At 36.3% G+C, this 21,254-nt stretch overlaps 1 protein-coding gene across 1 annotated transcript in view; it reads right to left on the minus strand.

The window, feature by feature from the left end:
* Positions 1 to 21,254, minus strand: part of CNTNAP2 (contactin associated protein like 2) — a 2,649,987-nt gene that overhangs the window by 813,041 nt on the left and 1,815,692 nt on the right. The window contains exon 13 of the mRNA XM_027856858.1: positions 6,196 to 6,396. Within this exon, the coding sequence (XP_027712659.1) occupies positions 6,196 to 6,396 (201 nt within the window). The remainder of the gene's footprint in view (positions 1 to 6,195; positions 6,397 to 21,254) is intronic.

Consider the following 21,254-nt stretch of genomic DNA (forward strand, 5'->3'; position numbering starts at 1 on the left):
CTTTCAATGACAACACAAATGCCAGGCAATATTTGCTAGGAATGGGTTATAACCTTTTCCACCAGCAGGACCATAGTAGTTACAAAACACTACTAATGCTTTCTTTCCTTTTGATTGTTTCTAAATCACAGTTCGGCATTCTTGACCTATATTGAATTTCACACAACTTCATTACAAAAGCAGAAGTGTTCGTGCATAAATTCCTTTCAACATAGGGTCTAAATTTTAAGCTAAATGGAACAGAAAAATGGATAATTTATATTGCCTTTCCCCAGCCTTTCCCCTCTACTGGCCTTTAAGCAATCAAAGAATTACTCATGAGAGTTACAACTATATTGAAAAGCCAGTAGGAACAAAACAACCCCAGAGACTAAAAGCATACTCAAGTTGTCAAAACAGTGAGCAATTAATATCAATTTTCTATTCCCACAATTAAATAAAAATAAGCAAAATTGGAACCTTCATATCTAAGGAATCAAGAGTAGAATTCCTAAACAAATTATGTGCATTATAAAAAATGATACATGGCAAAAAAAAAGTATCTGAGAAAAAATATACATTAAAACAAATATACTGTAATTGTGCCAATTGCAGGGGAAAAAACATGAATTAGGTGATTTACTTTGGTAAAATAATAATAACAATAATAATAACAGTAGTAATAACTCACATTTACATAGCTCTTTTGGGTTTCCAAAATGCTTTCTTAACAACAATGCTATGCTCAAGTATGTTTACCTCCATTTCTGTAAAAAGACAAAATAAAATAAAACAAAACCCCAAGGTTCTGAAAAGTCAAGTGAACTGCCCATAATTCATACAGATCCTTCTCCTCCTCATCATCTTATTGCTTCTCCTTTTCCTCCATTCTCCTCCTCCTCCTCTTCCACTACTCCTACCCCTATTTTTCCTTCTCCTCTTCCTATTGTGATACAAAATCACCACCAATAACAACAAATACTATTACTGCTACTACTACTACTACTACTACTACAACTACTACTACTACTACTACTAGCTATCATTTATATAAATTAAGATTTAAGGTTTGTAAAGGACTCTACATATGCTATGTTACTGAATTCTCGATGTAAGTACTTCCCATTTTACAGATGAGAAAAGTGAAGGTGAAAGAGCAGAACTGACTTTGCCCAGAGTTACACAGCTTTTAGACATCTGAGTTGGGATTTGAATTCTAGTCTTACTAATTCTGCTCTTACTTGCTGTGCTACCTATCAGCGTCCAATGTGTCAGAGGACATATTCCTCTGAGTGCAGTTCTCTTGTCTCCCAAGTTCAGTGTTCAATCCACTATGCTGACTTACCTCTCAGGATTTTTGTGAAATGGTTAGATCCCTTACAAGGACTCTTATTAGTCCTAGTGTTAGGATCTTTTTCTGATTTTCTAAGTAATCAGAGACAAGTGATCAATGAAAATATTTCACTAATATGTGTATTCTCATGTACAGTACATTTTGCAAATTCAAATAACTTTAAATTTGTAGTCCTAATTAACCTCCCCCAAAGGATGTTGACAGGAACAGCTAGGTAGCACAGTGGACAGATATCTGAGCTTGGAGTCAGGAAGATCTGTGTTCAAATTCAGCCTCAGAAACTTCTTAGCTGTGTGACTTTGGGCAAGTCACTTAACCTCTGTTTGTCACTGGAGAAGGAAATGGCAAAACACTCTACTATCTTTGCCAAGAAAAACCCATGGACAGAAGTCCATGGGATCATGAAGAGTCAGAAATAACTTCAATGAATGAATAACAACAACAAAAACAAAGTGTATTGACATTTCAGTTTTTCTGAGTAGCCATCTAAAGATTTCTGTATTTGGACAGTATATATTTGCTCATCCTTAGTTACACCCACCAGCTAATCTCATTAATTGGTCATGATACATAAAAACATCATCTGCAAACAGCAGTTTGTTTTTATTTGTGTTTTTGTTTCAAAGTCTGTAAAATTTTTATAATTAAAGCAGGAAAATTCTGTATGAAGACCTGTGTAAGTCTTCATTAGGAGTTTAAAAAAAAAGTATGTAATATATTCAGGAGGTACGGTAATGGAATAGATTCAGAAAACCTTAGTCAAAATGTCAGCTCTGTTTTGTGTCCTTGGACAAGTAGTTCAGTCTTTCTGGGTCTCAGTTTCCTAATTTGCAAAATAAGTGCTGGCAAACTTTTAGTGAAAAGTAGTTCCAGATTGTTAAACCTTCACAAATTAGACTCCATATTTTATTAGTGAAGGAAAAACAACAACCATGGAAACATGTCACAATAGGATGGCAAACCATACATTATAATCCTGGAGAAAGTTGAAGAACAGCAATAAAGAGTACTTTTGTGTTTAATTAATGCTAAATTACAATGGAACATTCATCAAAATTGAAGTGAGATAGAAATACCAACTAAAAATCTTATTTTAAGTATCATTAGAAACTATATGGCACCAAATGAACTCATGAGGGTGAGACTCTCAAAATAAAGAATAACATTTTAAATGCATTGCTATTACAAGCTCATTTGATATTCATTTTAATTTCAATGATTATAATGAATCCATTTTATATTCAAACAGATGTCACATGTACTTCTGCCGAAGTTGCAATATAATTCAGTCTTAGTTAAGTACAAGTAAATGGATACTTAAAATTGAGTGTCACCAAGAAGGAAAGGAAAAAAAAAACAATTTTAACATCCATTAGCTCTTTAAAATGGCAAATTAAATATTTTTATTAAAATGTATTCTTCCTTATTTTGATACATATATAATACTACAGAATAAAGAAACTTTCTGTGACAACCAATACTTTTCCTTTCAAGAGCTATCCAGGGGGTTAGAAAAACTAAAAAGAAAAAGAAATCCATCATATTCTCTTAATATGAGAATGAAAGGGGTGGGGCCTGTCATAAGAACAGGGTTAAATAACTTGTATATGAAATACATGACTTGCATAGACTATAAAGGATAAGTTCAGGGACACCTTATATTTAGGCAGAATATTATTTATGATTTTAGGACTCCAGAGAGATCCCCTCAAAACTTCCCCCCAAACACACCAGCCAGTTGATATAAAATACTGCAATTCTGAGAGCTTCATCACTTTAGCTTAATGTTCTAATTTTTGTTATATGATTTCCCTGGGAGGTATAACCTTGTAGTCTCTTCTCTGTCAGTTTACATGCTACCATGGTCAAAGAGCAGACTTTGAACGGGAGAAGAGGGATAATAACAAAGGAATAGAGATAACAGGGTATCATGGAAAGAAATATTCTCTGGAAGCCAAGATACCTAGGCTCTAGTTCTTGCCATGCCAATACCTATGCATGGTCCATCACACAACAAGCTGTATTGCTAATCTCTCTCTCTCTGTCTCTCTCCGTCTCTGTCTCTCTCTCTGTCTCTCTCTGTCTCTCTGTCTCTCTGTCTCTGTCTCTCTGTCTCTGTCTCTGTTTCTCTCTCTCTGTCTCTCTGTCTCTCTCTCTCTCTCTCTCTCTCTCTCTCTCTCTCTCTCCAAAATTTGAGTATAGAGCCCAGTCCCAGGTTCATTTCTATTATCAGGAAACAGCAAGTGTTTGTTGGATTTAATTATCAAGACAAAATTCTCCACTTTGTGTTGATAGAATCCTAAAGGGATGGCATACTATTTTTCTTTGACTCTCCCACACAAATAGATGTCTACGAATGTCTGCTGGATGGTTGATCTTGATCACATTTACACCTAGTACATATAGCACACTCTGAGAACTAAGATGTATTTTCCTTGCAACTCCTTCTAAGTTTGATTACCTTTTATGCTAATTCAGAGAACTGAACAGATCATTGAGACTATGGTATCATAGGATCACAGATTTAGAGATAGAAAGCTTAGAGGTCACAGAATTGAATACCTTCATTTTACACACAAAAAAAAGCTGGCATGAAGAGTTTTAGTGATTTGCCCAGGGTCACATAATTAATAAATGTCTGTGGTGGAATTTGAACCTATATATTCCTGGTCCCAAGTCCTGTCCTCCACGCACTACTTAATTTTAAACCAGTGTGTGGTATGGTAAGTGACTGTTTTCATGTTCCGACACTGCTATGCTCTTAACCTATATCTCTTGCATATAGCAGGCATTGTTAAATGTTTGCTGAATCAAAATTCTTTCTTTGGTTGAGTTCAACTTTTATCCCAATATAAATAAAGACTCAAATGTGGCAGGTGAAAGATGGAATGACTGAGGAAACAAAGATTTGAGCTACCTAGTATATCAATTTATGAAGCAATGCATGCCAATTGTCTAACAAATTAGGACAAAGTCTCCTCAGCTTTGGCACTAGACCCCAGAGGGGGAGACAGATTTTTATGTATTAAAATCGGTTAATCAAATAAAACTGATTAATTAAAAGAAAGGAATTAACAAGAATACAAAATTAGATAGTCTGATTTCAAATTGGAGTAAAGATTAAGGACTTTCCAAGTTGGGAGGGAGAGAGCAAACAGGTCCAATTCCCTGAAATAAAGGAAATTCTCTGAAATCCCACTCCCCCTCAAGTGTCTGCATTCAATTAAAAGAACATGGAAACAATAACTGACCAGTATGGTGTCAATTTTCAGATCAGGCAGATGAGTTGCTTAATATGTGTATTTGTAAGAAAACTCCTTGCATCTATATTTGTTTCTGACTTGGTTTCTACTCAGCATAACCTAGATCCTTAGTTAAGGGTCTCTAAGCAACATGCAGAGATGGCCCAGCTTCTCAGCCATGTAGGTCTAGGTTTAAATAATGCAATACTCTCCCCCCCACACACACAATTCCTATAATTGAATGAAATTTTCTTACAAGGCAGAAATTGGACTAGACCCATAATTATACAGAAAAGGAACTGAGCTCCAGAAGTGAGTCACAAGATGGAATCAGTGTGGTTCACTCAATTCCCACAATTAAACATTTGCTGTTCTAATCCCCTCACAAGCAATCTATATATTAAGTTCATCTGGATCCTATCTCTCATGAAAAAACACCATCACCAAAAAAAAAAAGTGAGGAAGAAAATAATAACATTCACACACATTCATAGTGCTTTTTTCTCTAACTGTACGCCCAAATAAATCAAATCTATTTTATCACATCATTTTAACCACAGTGTTATTTGGTGTCTCCCAGAAGAAAGACATCACTTGTTCCCAAACAAGGACACCACAGACATTTAACCAATATATACAAAATACATCAATACAATGGCCAAAATTATAATTAGCATAGATGACGGGGGATTTGTGCCCGCTTACCAACATCTGAGGGAGAAGCAGAATACACTTTTTTGTCCTGTCAATTCCATGTTTCATAACTTTCCAGTACCTCTGAAACTATGCACGACCATCCCTATTCCTCTGTCTGGCCACAGTCCACCATGACAAGAGTCTTATTTCCATCATGCCCCCTAGGGCCTGCCTTCCCCTCACCACCATGCCTCAAGCTTTATTCCACTAGTAATTTCCTCCAACAAGTTGGAGTCATCAGCCATGGGTGGAGGCTGGCTCCTCTGTTGGAGGTGCTGGATGGAATCAAAGCAGACTGTTCACTTCACTATAAATATATCAAACTCCTGCTGGACCTGTGGACCCATTCATAGGGAATTTGTCAGGCAAAGTGAGGTGAGGCCTTCTTATATCTTAGATGATCTCTTCCCCTAAGGGAATCTGCCCTAGGCACTAGAAATCCTAGTGACAGCTCTGGTGATGGGATAAGTGATAGCATACATGCCAATACATGAGAGGCGGTGTGGATAATGATAAATTTCCAGAGGCAAAGAACACTAGTAGACTCAGAATTAAAAGCCTTTTTCTTTTACATTAAAGGAAGCAAAACTTAAACAGGTTGAACTAACTTTCCTCTAAGTTTATATTAAGCCCAACATATCTTTTACCAAAGGCCCTTCTCCTAACAAAAAGCCTCAGAAAAGAATAAAACACAAGAAAATAAATCTATGAATAATGCAAGCCCATCAAATCAAGAATCATGCATTCTTTGTCTAATTCCCTGGAGAAAATAAGAGATTTTACTCCTTTCATTTACTGCTGCCTGCTCACCTAAGCCCAGCCTCTGGAGGGATGAACTAGGTACCTGCACCTGTTGAATTGTTTAGCCAATTCCAGCCACCAGCTGAGAGAGTAATTAAAAGTGACATTCCATTCTCAGCCTACCTGGGGTGTTCAACAACCTTGACATCCTGCAAGAATAGGAGACAAACTGCTCACAATACTCTGCGCTGCTGGTGATGGCCGTGATTTGATCCATGGAGGCACTGTAATTGAGCTGTACCACCGAGTATTTTTCTGGGCTATAGCCGACCACAGGAGTCTGCTTCTGCAAGTCATGATTTACAGTTGACCACACTTTATCTTCTGTGGGGGCAGAGAATGACAAAGACAATGGGTTATTAGAATTCATATAATTCCTCAAATGTCAGAAAAGAAAAAAAGATTAGCAGGTCAGAACAGCTGTATTAGCTTAGGTTAGGCTAGCAAGAACCTGGCAACCAAACCTCCCTACTTTTCAGTTGGATGTCTATAAAAAAGGGAGTGGAGATGACTATCCAAATACATATATCCAGTAAAGAGTAGGCAGTTTCAAGTAATTCAGGCAGAAAGGGGTTTGGTCTCCACATTATCAGGATAATCTCCCCATTATCTATTTGTTTTCATTCAATAAATTCATTGAACAAATTTAATTCACCAAATAAATATTTATTTAGTATATACTATGGGCAAGGTATTGTATTTAATATTAGGGAGGATGAGATATAAAGACACATATAACAGGTTCTCAGTCCTTAAGGAGGAATCATTTTTGTCGACAGGTAAAGAACACTGGCTTTGAATGTAGGGGACCTGAGCTTGAGTCCCAGATTTTGCATTTGCTATCTGTGTGGCTTTCAGCAAGTCATTTAGCCATTCTTTGGACCTCAGTTTTCTTAGGACAAATGAGAGCACTGGATTCTCTACCATCCCTTTTATCCTTCACCATCCCTTCCAGTTCCAAATCCATGGTGCAATTTTTCATGAAGTTAAAATTGAGGACAGTGCATGTTTGATATGTGGTACTGTAGTCAGTGTGATACGATTTTAGAAGGGAAGGGAGTACACTGTACTAAAGTACTCAAGTGATATTTCACAGATGAGGTGGGGTAAAGTTATACCTGAAAGATAGGAAGAAGTTCTGTAGGAAGACATGTAGGGGGAGGGAAGGCATGCTAGGAGCAAAGGAATGACATGAGTTTCCTGTGTGGGGAAATAAGAAAGTGCTACAGTAAAGCCTCTGGATGTCAGGTCATACTTCTCTTTAAAGCAGGAGCAACCTAAAAAAAATCCCCCAGATATGAAAAATTAAGACCCTGCAAAGGAAATACATCTAATATCTATCTATCTATCTACCTATCTATCTATCTATCTATCTATCTATCTATCTATCTATCTATCTAAGTTTATATATACATAAAACTTAATCAAATACAATATGAGTAAAATTTTATATATTTTTATCTACATAAATATATATATATGAATATATACACATATGTATGTATTCATGTGGGGCTAGGGTGATCACTGCAATTCTTTTTTTTTTTTTTTGGTGAAGCAATCGGGGTTAAGTGACTTGCCCAGGGTCACACAACTAGTGTCAAGTGTCTGAGGCTGGATTTGAACTCGGGTCCTCCTGACTCCAGGGCCTATGCTGTATCCACTGTGCCACCCCCTGCAATTCTTTTTAAGAGAATGAAACTGGAAAGAGTGAATTAGTCAAGGGAAGGAAGATTAATGTGGGAGAAGGTAGAAGAATAAATAAGTCAGACCTTAAAAGCCAATTCATTTAGGGAGAAGGGAATAATAATAGAGACCTGTGCTCAAAAGACCAAACTTGAATAACCTGTGACTCGCTTGAAGAAACAGACTTTGCTTCCAGAGATTCATTTTAAGGATGTCTACGTTGGAGGAAGAACCCCTGCCTCTTTGTCAGGTAATTTCTCATTATTTTTCCCAAATGAACTTCTTAATCAAGCTATCCTCCAGTGTGATATTATGCAAAGAACACTAATTAGGTATCAGACAACCTGGGTTGGATTCCACCAATCAGCTGTATGACCTTGCCCAAGTCATTTAACTTCTCTAGTTTCATTTCCCAAATCTAGCATCTCAGTTTCTCCATTTCCCTTACCTTTGGGCCATCCTCCCTAGACAAAAACACCAATGAGGCATGTTTCTGCTGATGTAAAATTCTAGATCTCCAAGGAAAAGTGTATTGGAAAAATGGATCTTTAGACAGATAAAAGCATTTGAGTAATCTGGGGGATAATCAACCTTATATAGTCAGTTTCTACCAAAAGATGTTTTTGGGGAGAAGATCTATTAACTGTAACCATCTATTATATTATGCTTTGATAAGTGCTATGGATCTAACTTTGCAGGTTACATAGCCATTTGCTCTTGCTTTTAGTTTTATGCGGTTCATTAAAAGAAATGTCAAAGAATTGACAAAAAAGGATCTCTCACTATTTTTTTCTTTTAATTTTCTTTATGCTGAAAATTTGCATTGGGCCTTAATTTTTTAGTCAAACCCTAAATACTTATGAATCAGAATCTTCCATTAAAATCCTAATTTAATGCTTCCTTGTGGAAAGATGACTCTGGGTTTGAAGACTGGATCAGCAGAAAGTAAGCTTAGGTAGAAATAGGACTCAAGTGACATACTGTGTGCCTGTCATCCAAGCATGAACCTATATACGTGACATCTCACCAGAAGGTTACTATGGATTTTTAAAAAATATTTTAACCACAACTCATGAAGACTGTCTATTAAGGCATAGAAGGGTTGCAGTCAGCATTGATGGAGTGAATACACTTATGGATGAAATAAAGGATGGTTTGAAATGTCAAAGCATCAAAGTATGAGTTGGGATAGCTCCATCATTTTTTCTTTAATTCATCAAATAAATCATCAGCATCACACTGAATATAACAAGGGTTAAATCTACTATTCTATATGAATTTGAGAGAAAAGGACTATGTTGGGTAAAGAAGAGGAATTTAATACTGTTCTTTCTTGTTTGTCATTTTCCCATTAGGGTGTAAGTTCTGTCATCAAATGATCCAGGGCAAACTTTATGATATCTGCTAAGTAAAAATGATAACATTTTCTCATCCTATTGCCATATATGTGTATATATGTGTGTGTGTGTGTGTGTGTGTGTGTGTGTGTGTGTGTGTATGCCTCAAAGAACAACACATTTTGGAATGGAAAATGGAATGGTAGTTTGACTCCAATATTATGGGATGTTATTTTCTGTGGTCCATCACTATGCCAGGCCACTTCCAATAATTTGATAGAACCTTTATTTGTTTCCTGATGAGTACTGTTAAGATTTCTTAGTCTAATATTCAAAGTTTTCAACCACTAGACCAGATTTATCATGCTAACTCCCAGGTAATGAAACTCCATCTACCAATGAATGTTGGCACTTTTATCTGTGACTTAAGGTGCCTAGAGCATTGAGAGGTTGAGTGATTTATCCAGGGTCACACAGTTAGCAGGTATAAGAAGTTTCAAGGCCAGATCTCAATCCATTATGCCTTACTGCACTCCCCCTCCTCTCTCTCCATTTATGATATGTCACATATTACATATGTGTATATGTTATATAATATATGTAATATGCATATATACACATATGTATATTTGATAATTTTTATCTCTACAAACACATGCTCATATAAGTCAGCCATATAATATTTTTCAGCTTGTTTCTTGAATTGTCCTCAAAGATTCTTCAATCTACTTTAAGATGGATCCTGTTTCTGAACTGTGATTAACAATATATAAAACAATTCCAGAACAATGTTTAGAACTTAATGAAATCTGATGGGTTGGCAACAAAAAGATCTTTGTTTTATATTGTCTAAGAAAAACAATTATCCAGTATAATGCAAAGGAAGCAAGCTTTTGTGAGACCAATGCCAAGAAGCTGTTTAAACATTTGGCTGCTAAAGCATATGTAACTCAGACTGACAATGTGTTTCTAAGGAGCAGAAATTTATCTTATAGTTCACAGATGGGATGCTGCATAATCCTTGACCTGGGTTGACTCAGTAGACTATCTAGAGCAAAACTCAAGAATGGAGTAAATTAAGGTTGGGCTTCTAGCCCTTGTTAAACTAGACATACTTAAGATTGACTGCATTCATTTGTTCATTGAACAAAGGAAGAGTATCTCATGTGCAAAACACATACAATATGCACTGTGAGAATACAATATGTCATATTAAAGGCTATTACTAGGGTTCCCTATAAAATTCTGCTGTCAACACTGGAGAGGCCATTAAACAGAGGGACCGCAGTGTGTTGTGGGAGAGATGTACCCTTAGGCTCTAAAGGGAACTTCTTTTGCCTTGAAGTGGTAGTCCTACTTCTGATTGGGAAGACAAAGAGGAAAAGGCAGTTCAAAGTGGGAAGCAGTGGAAGGTTGAAGATCAATTAGGAGCTTACAAAATCACAAGTATTTGGAGCTCAGCACGTCAGTGAGGGAAACAGCCATGGAACTAGGAAGAAATGGGCTGTGAGTTGTCCATAAGGCTATTGGTACAAGTTCATCTGTTAGTGCCTTAGGTACCTCTCTACCTCTTTGCTACTCCTCCAGCCAATGATTAAATGTGTAATGGGCATGGCTTTAGCCCAGTGTGTACTAGTTTAATCCCTACTGGGTACCTGGACGCTGGAGCCCTAGGGCAATTTCCCTGCTGTCAATAGAACCTGCTAAAAAAGGGTAAGTTGCTAGCTATGAATTCCTATTGTCTGACTCATTTGAAAATGTGGTTGAAGTAAACCTGCAGAGTACAAATGAGATAAAATCAAAGATTTTTAAGTTACAGGTTCTGGAAGAGTACATTCAAGTGCACAGTGTCACTAGAGGTCAAGATTTAGGTGGATAATTTGACCTATGGTGATTTCTGAATTCATTCCTGAATTTTCAAAGAATCAAAGAATTTGAGTTTGAAATTTCAGGTGCCATGTAGTCCAACCTGTACCCTAAAATTAATTTCTTCTACAACATCCTGACATATCTGGAGTCCAGAGTAAGGGGAACTAGGTTCCAATCTTGCCACTGATGTTTCTTACTCTGTGTTCCAGAATTAGTCATTTAACATCTCTGGGCCTAGCAACTTCCTCATCTGCAAAAATGAGGGGGATGTACTAGAAGACCTTTGTGGTCCCTTCTAGGCCTTAGATCTGTGATTCTATGGGGGTAGATATCACTGTACCTGTGATAGGGAACTCTTGTATGGGAAACTTCATGAACCAAAACAAGTTGGCAACTTCTCCATAACCTATAGTCTTAGGGAGCTGTCTACAACAGTGAGAAATTAATGGACTTGTTCAAGGTCAGTATGTCACAGAGGCAAAACTAGAACCTAGGTCTTCTTAGCTTTGAGGGCAGCTTTCCAGCTACTTCACAACTTCGCCCCATGTGTAGTCACAAGTGTTAGGAGATGATCTGATCTGATCCCTGACAAATGGTCATGCAGCTTTTATTTGAATACCTAACCAGACTACCTACTTTTAGGTAGCTCTAACTGTTAGGGAGTTTTTTCCCCTATATCAAGCCAAAGTGTGATTCTTTGCCCACTCACTGCTCCTTATTCATATGATAGTAATTCTTAGGAATTTCTTTTTTTTTAAATTTCTTTTATTTTTAATTTATGGGATAAAACAAACACTTCTATAACATAGTATAATGGGTATAATGTCCTGGACAAACGTAAAAAAAATTACAAATATCTGTCCTTAAAGTGAAGGTCTGACCATATCACTCAACATCTTCCAATATATTCCCTATGGCCTTTATGATCTGATAGAAACTCCTTTGTCTGGCCTTCAAAGTCCTTTAAATCTGACACCAACCTGGTTTTCTAGCCTTGTTATGTATTTTTCTCCTTCCCACACTATAGTACAAATAGACTGGCCTTCTTGCCCTTCCTCACACATAACACTCACCTCTCACATCCATGCCTTTATACTAGATATTCCCTAGAATGTCTGTAATATACTCTTATTACTCCTATGTCTTAGAATTTTTGTTTTCTTTGAAATTCAGCTCAATCAGCACCTTCCAAAGAAAGGGTTTGCTGGTTCCCCCAGCTGCTAGTGCTCCCCCCCTCAAAAAGCTATCTCATATTTATTCTGTATATACTAATCCATTTCCATGTTATCTCCCTTGACAGAATGATCATCTTCCATTCAGTCACCAATGTGATTTTCCTAAAGGGTCAATCTAACCATGTTATTCTTTTACTCAAAAAACTCTAGTAGCTCCCTATCATCTGCAGAATCAAAGAGAAAATCTTCTGGAATTCAAAACTATTTGTACCCTGTCACCTTCACACCTTTCCAATCTTTTTACTACTTCACATACCACCAAATACTCTTCAGTCCAGTGATACCGGCTTCCTTGAGGTTCCCTGAACAAGACACTCTACCTCTAGATTTTAGCCATTTTCTATCACTCCTTCCTGGAATTCCCTCTAGTCTCATCTCCACTTCCTCACTTCCTTCAAGTTCTAGCTAAAATTCTACCTTGAAGAGGAAGCTTTTCCCAGTCTCTCTGAATTTTAATGCTTTGCCTCTGCTGATTATTTTCTATTTATCTTGTCTGTAGCTTGTATACATGTAGTAGTTTGAATGTTGTTTTTAGACTGTGACCCCCTTGAGGGCAAGGACTATCTTTTGCCTCTTCACATTCCTAGCACTTAATATGGTACCTGGCACAAAGCGGGTGATTAATAAATGTTTATTAGATTATGAAAATCCTTGAGGATGTGAACTTTCATTTTTATCCTCATATCCTCAGTACCTAACAGAGTGTCTGGCTAAAGCTTAAGAAATGCTTAATTAACTGATTGGTGTCATTATCCCCATATTACAGATGAAGAAACTGAGGCTAAAAGAATTTAAGTGAGTTGCCCATGGTCATATAGATATTAAATACCTGAGAAAGAATTTGAACTCAAAACTTTCTGACTCTCATTCCAACACTCCATCTACTAGGTAGATGTAAAAGATATACATCCATGCTTACGTACATATATACATAGATAATATTCATTATGCATGAGAGTATTCCTTCAAACTTAATAGTTTTGCTCTCCATCATCAGCAGCAGCAGCAATATCATAATCATCACTTTTTTGTTTGCTTAAAGGTTTGTGATAATTCTTATCTGACTTTTATAAACCAAGCTCTGAATTTTATTATACCTTCTTGGATTCACTGCCACCAGGTGTTAGTATATACCAATAGCTTAGGTAGCTAAAAATAAACAGTTTGAGCCTGGCCATTTCATGATTAGGGTGAAACACATATGCAGATTTCCTAAATTAAAGACACAATGCTCTTGTTTATAAGTAAAACATAAGGTGTTTGTAAACTTGTCATCATATGTGGTAGAAAGTAATAAGTAAATAACAAGGAAAAAAATGAACTGCCAGACATCTGCAATACTAATTGATACATAAAATGAAGAAGAAATATTTACCAGAGAAAAATATATGAAAATAATAGAAAATCATTCCATATTAACTTTGCTGTCTTTGAAGCAACCTGGAGGGCTTGGTGGCAGAACAGTGCTGTGGACATCACCAAACACTGACTACTGCTATATACTTACCCTTTTCCCTATCTACTTTCTTAACTCCATACCCCTGTTTAAGCACCTTTTGAGTCATATCCTTTGGAAATCACTCCCTCCAGGATTTTTTATTAAGCTATGTTATCCTATTTATATTAACCTGTATTAAGCTGTTCCCTACTTGTGAAGTCAGAAACAAGGACCCAATATTTACTGGCCCTTAGTACTTCATAATTCCATACACATATATGTAGGTGTGTGTATGTATATGTATATGTGTATATATATGTATATCTATATATATACACACATACACACATACATATATATGAAAATTCCTCATCTCCATAAAAAGTCATAACCAGAATATGAAGGGATGAACTGCCCTCTTGTAGAAGTGACAAGAACTCAAACATCTGAAGCAATGACTAGGAAGACAAAGCATGGATAGGAGAAAGAGCTCTGCTTTTGAGTCAGAAGACCCAGATTCAAATGTGACCTCTATATGACGTCTAAAAGTTACTACTACTACTGCTACTACTACTATTACTGCTATTACTAGCTTACATTTATATAGCGCTTACTGTGTACCACACTCTGCTAAGTCCTTTAGAGTTATTATTTTATGTGATCCTCACAATAGCCCGGAAAGGTAGATGCTATTACCTCCATTTTACAGATGACAAAACTGAGGCATACAGGTTAAATAACTTGCCAAGGGTCACATAGGTAATGTAAGATTCTGAGGTCAAATTTGAACTCAGATTTTCCTGATTCCACGTCCAATGCTTTATTCATTGTACCTAGTTGACTAAAGACCTTACTACCTATATGATCTAGGGCAAATTGCTTAGGTCTCTGGACCTCAATTTCTTCAGTTGTAAAACTCTGCATGGTGGGTGGTGATGGTGGTGAAAGGTTTAAATGAGATGTCCTTTGAGATATCTCCTAGCTCTAGGTCTATCTATGATCTGAAGGAAAGATGGAAAACTTTGTCTAGCTAGGTGTGCCAAGTCCTCAGGTAGCCTGTCTGAATAGTCATTACTGACTACCTCCCCCTCTTTCTTCCAGTCGTAGTCTGAAGACCATCAGAATCAAGGCTCTGTGGACTGACTCTACTGGTGTAGCAAGCCTTCTCAGCAATTGATACACAGTTGTATCCACTCCTATTGGTAACTAAGACTGAGAGAAATCCTTTGCCTCAATTTCCTCTTCTTTCTTTCCCCCTGATCCTAGGGTTTTCATTTTAGCCCTGGATCCTCCTCTAATATGAGTTAAGCATGCCATTATAAAGGTCTATCTGGTTCTTTGTGCAAAGCCTCCGAGTCCCTAAGGAAACAAAGACAATCCGTTATTAGCACCAGTTCTATTAATAACAACATTTACATACTATTTCTGATGGTATCTTGCATCTCCTCTCAATTCAACTTGAGTTACCCTTGGCTTCCCGGCCATGTAAAGAAATCAGCCGCTGTGTTACTTAACTCTGTCCTCTTATCTTCTGACAGAATTCTGACAGTAATCGAATTGTCATTTATGCTCTAACACTGAGGTTTGCCTTTAGGTGAATTAAAGTTCCATTAACTTACATAGGCCAACTGTATTTCCTTCCTGTTAGAAATAGCTTCCAGCCCACAATTTTCTATCCTCTGAGTGACATTGCAGATTTTTGCTTCATAGACTCTTCCTTCTGTCTTAGTAGTTTTGGTCAAAATATTTTTCCATGCTACATTATATGGTAACATAATAAACAAATAACTCCCTTGAAGGGTCATATGTATTTTTTTCATTATATATTTAATAACATACAATTATGTATATTTAAACTTTTCAATTTAAGCAAGCATAATCACATTCAAAAACTTGTGATTTCCTCCTAGTTCTACCTCAAAGAGTTTACTGAAATCACCCCAAACCAGAATGTTAACAAAAATAATTCATTAATAAACCTGAGATGAAGTCTTCTTAGTGTCATCATATACATATGTTGTTATTCAACCAGGAAACTAACTTTCTTTATATTTTCTTTATAAGATATGTCTTGCCAGTGGAGTTGGATGACTGGAAGAGAGAGTGAGGCTGACTACTTTGTGCAACTTTGCCTCACTTTAATCACTTCATGCGTGGGTCGAGGCATCACCCCGTGACGTCATTGGTCCTCTTTGAAAATGAAGGATGAACAACAATGTGTAAATATCTACAATTTTCCTCTTCATGTAAAATTCTTTGCTTCTAGTAATAAGGATTGCCAGCATTTATATAACACTTTAAGGCTTGCAAAGCACTCTACAAATACTCATTTTATCTTCACAACAACCTTGGGAGTTAAGTGCTATTATTTTTTCCATTTTACAAATGAGGAAAATGATTGTCCTAGGGTCACACAGACAGTAAGAGCCTGGGGCAAATTTCAAACTCAGATCTTCCCGACTCTTGGTCCTATTGTCTTTTCTTTGCACCATATAGGAATAATATCACAGATATAGAGTTGGAAGGGACCTCAGAGGTCATCTAGTGCAACCTTGCTATTTTATAGAAGAGGAAACTGAAGTCCAGGGAGGTGATACCTTGCCCAAGGTCACACAGGTAGTAGTTGCCAGATACAGGATTTGAACCAGGGCCTCTGACAGCAAAGGCAGTATTCTTTTCACTGTACCACATGGATTAGATAAGATTTAGCCAAGTTTGCTCAATTATTTTTAATACACATTCACAGCAGTCTTCTGGCTCTTTAAGACCTGTTCAATGGCATTTGGATATCTATACAAAATAGAATACATATATCCTATTTTGTTGGTATAAAAACCACTTACTCTGTATGTATTTTGTATTTGATTTCTAATATATGCTTCTATCCTATTTCAGTGATTGTTTGGGTGCCATGAAATCTTAGGGTGGCAAGTGTAATTAAAAGTTATGAGAGTATCTTATATCCAGAAGAAGGAAGGGGGAATGTGGAATAGGTTTTCCTTTTCTCTTATCACAAGATATAAAAATTAAGGACTTTAATTCTTTGTCCTTATAATCATAGTGGGATTATATAGTAAAAAGACATTTAATGTATGAGATTTACATGTACATATATACACATAATGTAAAATGCATGGAAAAAAATCTTACATCTTTTATTTTCATATTCATTGGAAAGAATTTGGTAAACTAGTAAATTTGACATATTCTTTCAATTACTATGTCGTAAAATCTATACATTCTTTATGAGTACAGAAGCATTCTATTTTAAGCATCTATCTCATCCGGAAATCACACACGTAAAAAGTACACTGATGTATTTTGTTTTCCCCAAGTCATTGTTTTGCCTCTTACAATGTGGTATTTTAGGGGAACTTTGAGACAAAGGTGGAAAATGACATAGAAAATTTCATGTCCTCAGTAATCAACTCTAGTCTTTGAGATCTCTTATCTTTGTTCCATTGAGGCTGGCATCTCTGGAACTTCTGAGGACCTCTGACTCCCACCTGTGAGGGCACTAAGGGCTCAACATATGTAAGACCCTTGGTTAGTCTGTTTTTCAGTAAGTCAAGATCCTCGCATGGCAAGAACTCTGACCAGGGACTGTTGTGGACAAAGCAGCCGTCCCAAGGGACCATTCGATGAGTCCTTTAAGATACTAATTTAATTCAACAATTCTTCATTGAGCACTTGTCATATACAAGTGACTGTGCTAGGCACTCAGTATGGTGGATGGAGATAAAGATGAATGAAATGCATTTCCTGCCCTCAAGAAGCTTACAATCTAGCCTGGTGAGATAATATGCAGAAACTCAGCTACTTCCCCTGGGGCAAGAAAGCAAAAAGGAATTATCCATAGCTTAAATGTGTTCAGAAGGTTAAAGGGGACAGGAGTTAATGAAGTTAACCCCAAATTCAAGGACTTGAAAAAGGTATTAGCAAAGTCAGAGTAATGAGTTATTCTGAGATCTAGTTAGTCAGCTTGATGTGTTCTCACAAAACTTTCAAACTTTTCAAAAAGGCCTGTCAGTTTCAACTGTTTCTGGCCTTATTGAATTTCAGACCTTGGATCTCCCTTTCTCCATGAACCTCTCTTCTCTCTTTCTCTGCCAATGCCTTGCTTGATCTCCATGGATCTTAAGAAAATGCCTGGCCCCCTAAAGCTGCCCACTCTATTTCCTTCTACTCTGGGATTCTGAGTGTTATGACCTGTGGAAAACAAACTGGTGAGAGAGCATCCATAGAGTAATATTCTCTATTCTTAGCTCTCTAGTACCCCTGCCTGGTCCTGCATTTCTCTTGACTTAAGATAGGCAGAATCTTCTATCCCAGTTAACCCTCGATAGGCCAGGTTCCCTCAGGATAGTGCAGACCATTATGATAAGAAATGACTAATGGGTTCATTCTTGCCTTCCAGATTATATTTTGTTAGGAGAAACAGCATGTACACAAAGAAAATATATACAAAATATATGGAAATAATTTTCAGGAAGGTGTGGAGGCCTCTAGCAACTGTGGGATCAGAAAAGTCTTCATGCAGGACATGGTACTTTAATTAAGCCTTAACTGAAACTAGGGAATCTAACAGGTGGAAGGGATAAGACAGAATATTCTAGGTGTGGGAGGAAAATTTGTTGGAAGGCACAGAAAGGGAGGTTAAATGTTGTGTATGGGGAATGGCAAATAGGTTAGTTTGACCTGAGTACTTTAAAATGTTTCCCTAGTACCTTCAAAATATGATTTGATTTTCTAAAATTAATTCTAAACTCAATTTTTAGGAACATTTTTGTTGTTGTTCAGTCATTTCAATTGTGTCTGACTCTTTGTGACTTCTTTGGGGGGTTTTCTTGGCAGGGATACTGGAGTGATTTATCATTTCCTTCTCCAGCTCATGTTACGGTTGAGGAGAGTGAGGCAAACAAGGTTAAGTAACTTGCCCAGGGTCACATAGCTAGTGAGTGTCTAAGGCTGCATTTGAACTCAGGTCTTCCTAACTCCAGGTCTGGCACTCTATCCAATGCATCACCTAGCTGTCCTTTTAGGAACATATCCACTGTATAAAGAGAGGAAAATGTACCTTTAAAACAATTATTTGTAAACATGCCAAAAATATTTAAATGTCTTTTCTAAATTAAACATATGAGTCTATAACATAGGGATTTTTTTTGTTATTCTTAAAAGTTATTGCAATACATCATGGTGCCCCAGACAGGATTTAATTTGTTAACTGTTTGTAACCAGCATCTTTCACTCAAAATAAACCTACCAGGAACATCCCTAGGTTACCCTGCCTCTGACACTAGATTGGCTATGTGCTTCCATTTCACTGTCAGGCTGTTTAAGTCTCCAGGTACTCTATAATACCATCTATGTATGCAACTCAGGTGGTATAAGTGGCTGTAATCACATGTAGGGAAATAAGGCATGTGAAGCAGATGGATCCTCTGCAGGGAACACAACAAGCTAAGGAAATGAAGTAAAAATTCAGATGATGTTCTGCAGGTGGTGGAAAGTGTTGATTATTTTTATGTTTCCCATTCTAGCCCAAAGATGGATGACAAATCAAGGATGACTATGAACAAGAAACTAGAAACAATGGGAGTTTATCCACCTCTAAAATAAAGTGGGATTTGTTTTTTCCAAAGATACGTTAGCTTTTTTTTCTAGGAAGGAAAAAAAAAAAACATGTTTGTTTATATTTCATTCCATTATGAGATTGGCAAATTTTATTTATAATAATGTCAAAATTAGTAAATAGATTTGTATCAATACTAGGACAAGATAATCTTCCTTTCTCTTTCCCCTCTACAATGAAAAATACACATTTTCTGTATATCAAATATCCTACAGTTCATCTCAATAGCATAAAGCCTTTTTATTCATTGCAAAAGAGAGTTGATTCAGTCCCTATTTTGAACAGGAATTAGAAGCTAATTGAAATCTGGATAAATTTGACTATAACATTGACTATTTTTTGAAGTTCTGTAACTATCCTAATAATAGAATTATCAGTTTTTGTTAAACACATTTTTGATGAAAATAATCTGTGCTATTCATGCCAACTATTGCCCTGATACCTCATTCCCCTCCTTTAACCCATTCCCCATCAATATCTATATCATCACCACCAAAAGACATTTAAGCACCCACATATAACATTTATATGAACTGCAGTCCTCTGAGTTATATCTCAGCAGATAACTCTATGGACTCAAGCTTCATAAAACCTGGTTTATACTTAGAAATGCTTTGTGAGAAAAGCAATCATAAGAGATTGCGTAGAATGATAGAATTGCTTAGACCTTCTTACTTAGGAAGCATTTTTTTAAATAGTAAAAAGCTTTTAAATAGCTTTAAAAGACCGCAATGAAAATAAAATGAATGATTCCAATGATTGTTGGCTAAGAAATTAAACTTAGAGTTGGGAAGAACTCTAATTGGCCAGATTTTAGGCTATAAATCACAAGGTATTTCTAGAAATCACTGTTATTAAGCCTTCTGTCAGGTATTTACATTACAAAATGATGATTATTTTAAGAGAAAAATAATGAAACCTTTTGGTAAATGAAAACTTTCTCTCAGCATATGAGAAAGGCAGCCTGGTCAAAAATCGTGGAGGTTCTGAATCTTTTCAATGACATGCCAGAAGAGAATAATTATTTTAACACCCATTATTTCATGTGTTAAAGATAAAGATCCTTTTTTTTTTAAATCACATTAAATCCTCTTGGAACTTAGCAAATTCAATGTCAGATAAAATACTTAAAATATTCTGGTAATCTGCTTTATGTATCTTTTTTTTCCCCATTACTGAGGCATTTCATTTTCTTTTAGCAGCAACTCTAAGTGGGTTTAACTCCAAGCTTTAACAAGCTAACTGGAGAGACAAGAGTGTTTCTGGTGTTGAACAACCATTTCTAGATGTAAAGCGTTGATGTAACACAAAATACTCAACTGAAAACAACAGCTAGATTCTTTACTAGTTAGAAAGAAATGTGTGTAATGGATATTCCTTTCATGTTGACCCTCATTTGCCTCACTGTCATCCCCCTCTTCCACTTAAAAAGATCCAGTGAACAGCAGCAATTTACTTCCTTGAGTACATTCAAAATGGGGGCCCACTGCCACGATGTTGCCATACTGAGCCCTATTTTTCCTGTATGCTAAACAGAAAATTTTTGCCCATGATAGAGATAACATTTACCACCTTGGAAGAAAATGCCCAGATAATCAACCTCTCCTAGTATTTAATTTTTCTAATAAACTTAGTTTTTATTCACTGAAGCAGCCCACATTGTGAAGAATATTAGTAAGACAGTATGACAGATTAAATTCCTTAGTGATAATAATTATCTAGAAATAACTTTTTAAGGAAAAGAAAACCTTCTAGAGATCAGAATTAACAAATTCAAAGGAACTAAAATTTTGTGATCCTGATTCAATTTCAACTCATATAAAAATATAAAAGAATACTCATTATTTTATGAAGGCATAGGGCAAGTGTAAAACATTCCTGGTAGAATTTAAAATATAAATATAATATTATTCATACACATATGTACCATATATATGTGTATGTATGTGTATGCATATCTTTCACTAGAATAAAATAAAAAC

This window comes from Vombatus ursinus, unplaced genomic scaffold (genome assembly GCF_900497805.2).
Source record: "Vombatus ursinus unplaced genomic scaffold, bare-nosed wombat genome assembly UNPS02011649.1, whole genome shotgun sequence".
NCBI classification, from domain to species: domain Eukaryota; kingdom Metazoa; phylum Chordata; class Mammalia; order Diprotodontia; family Vombatidae; genus Vombatus; species Vombatus ursinus.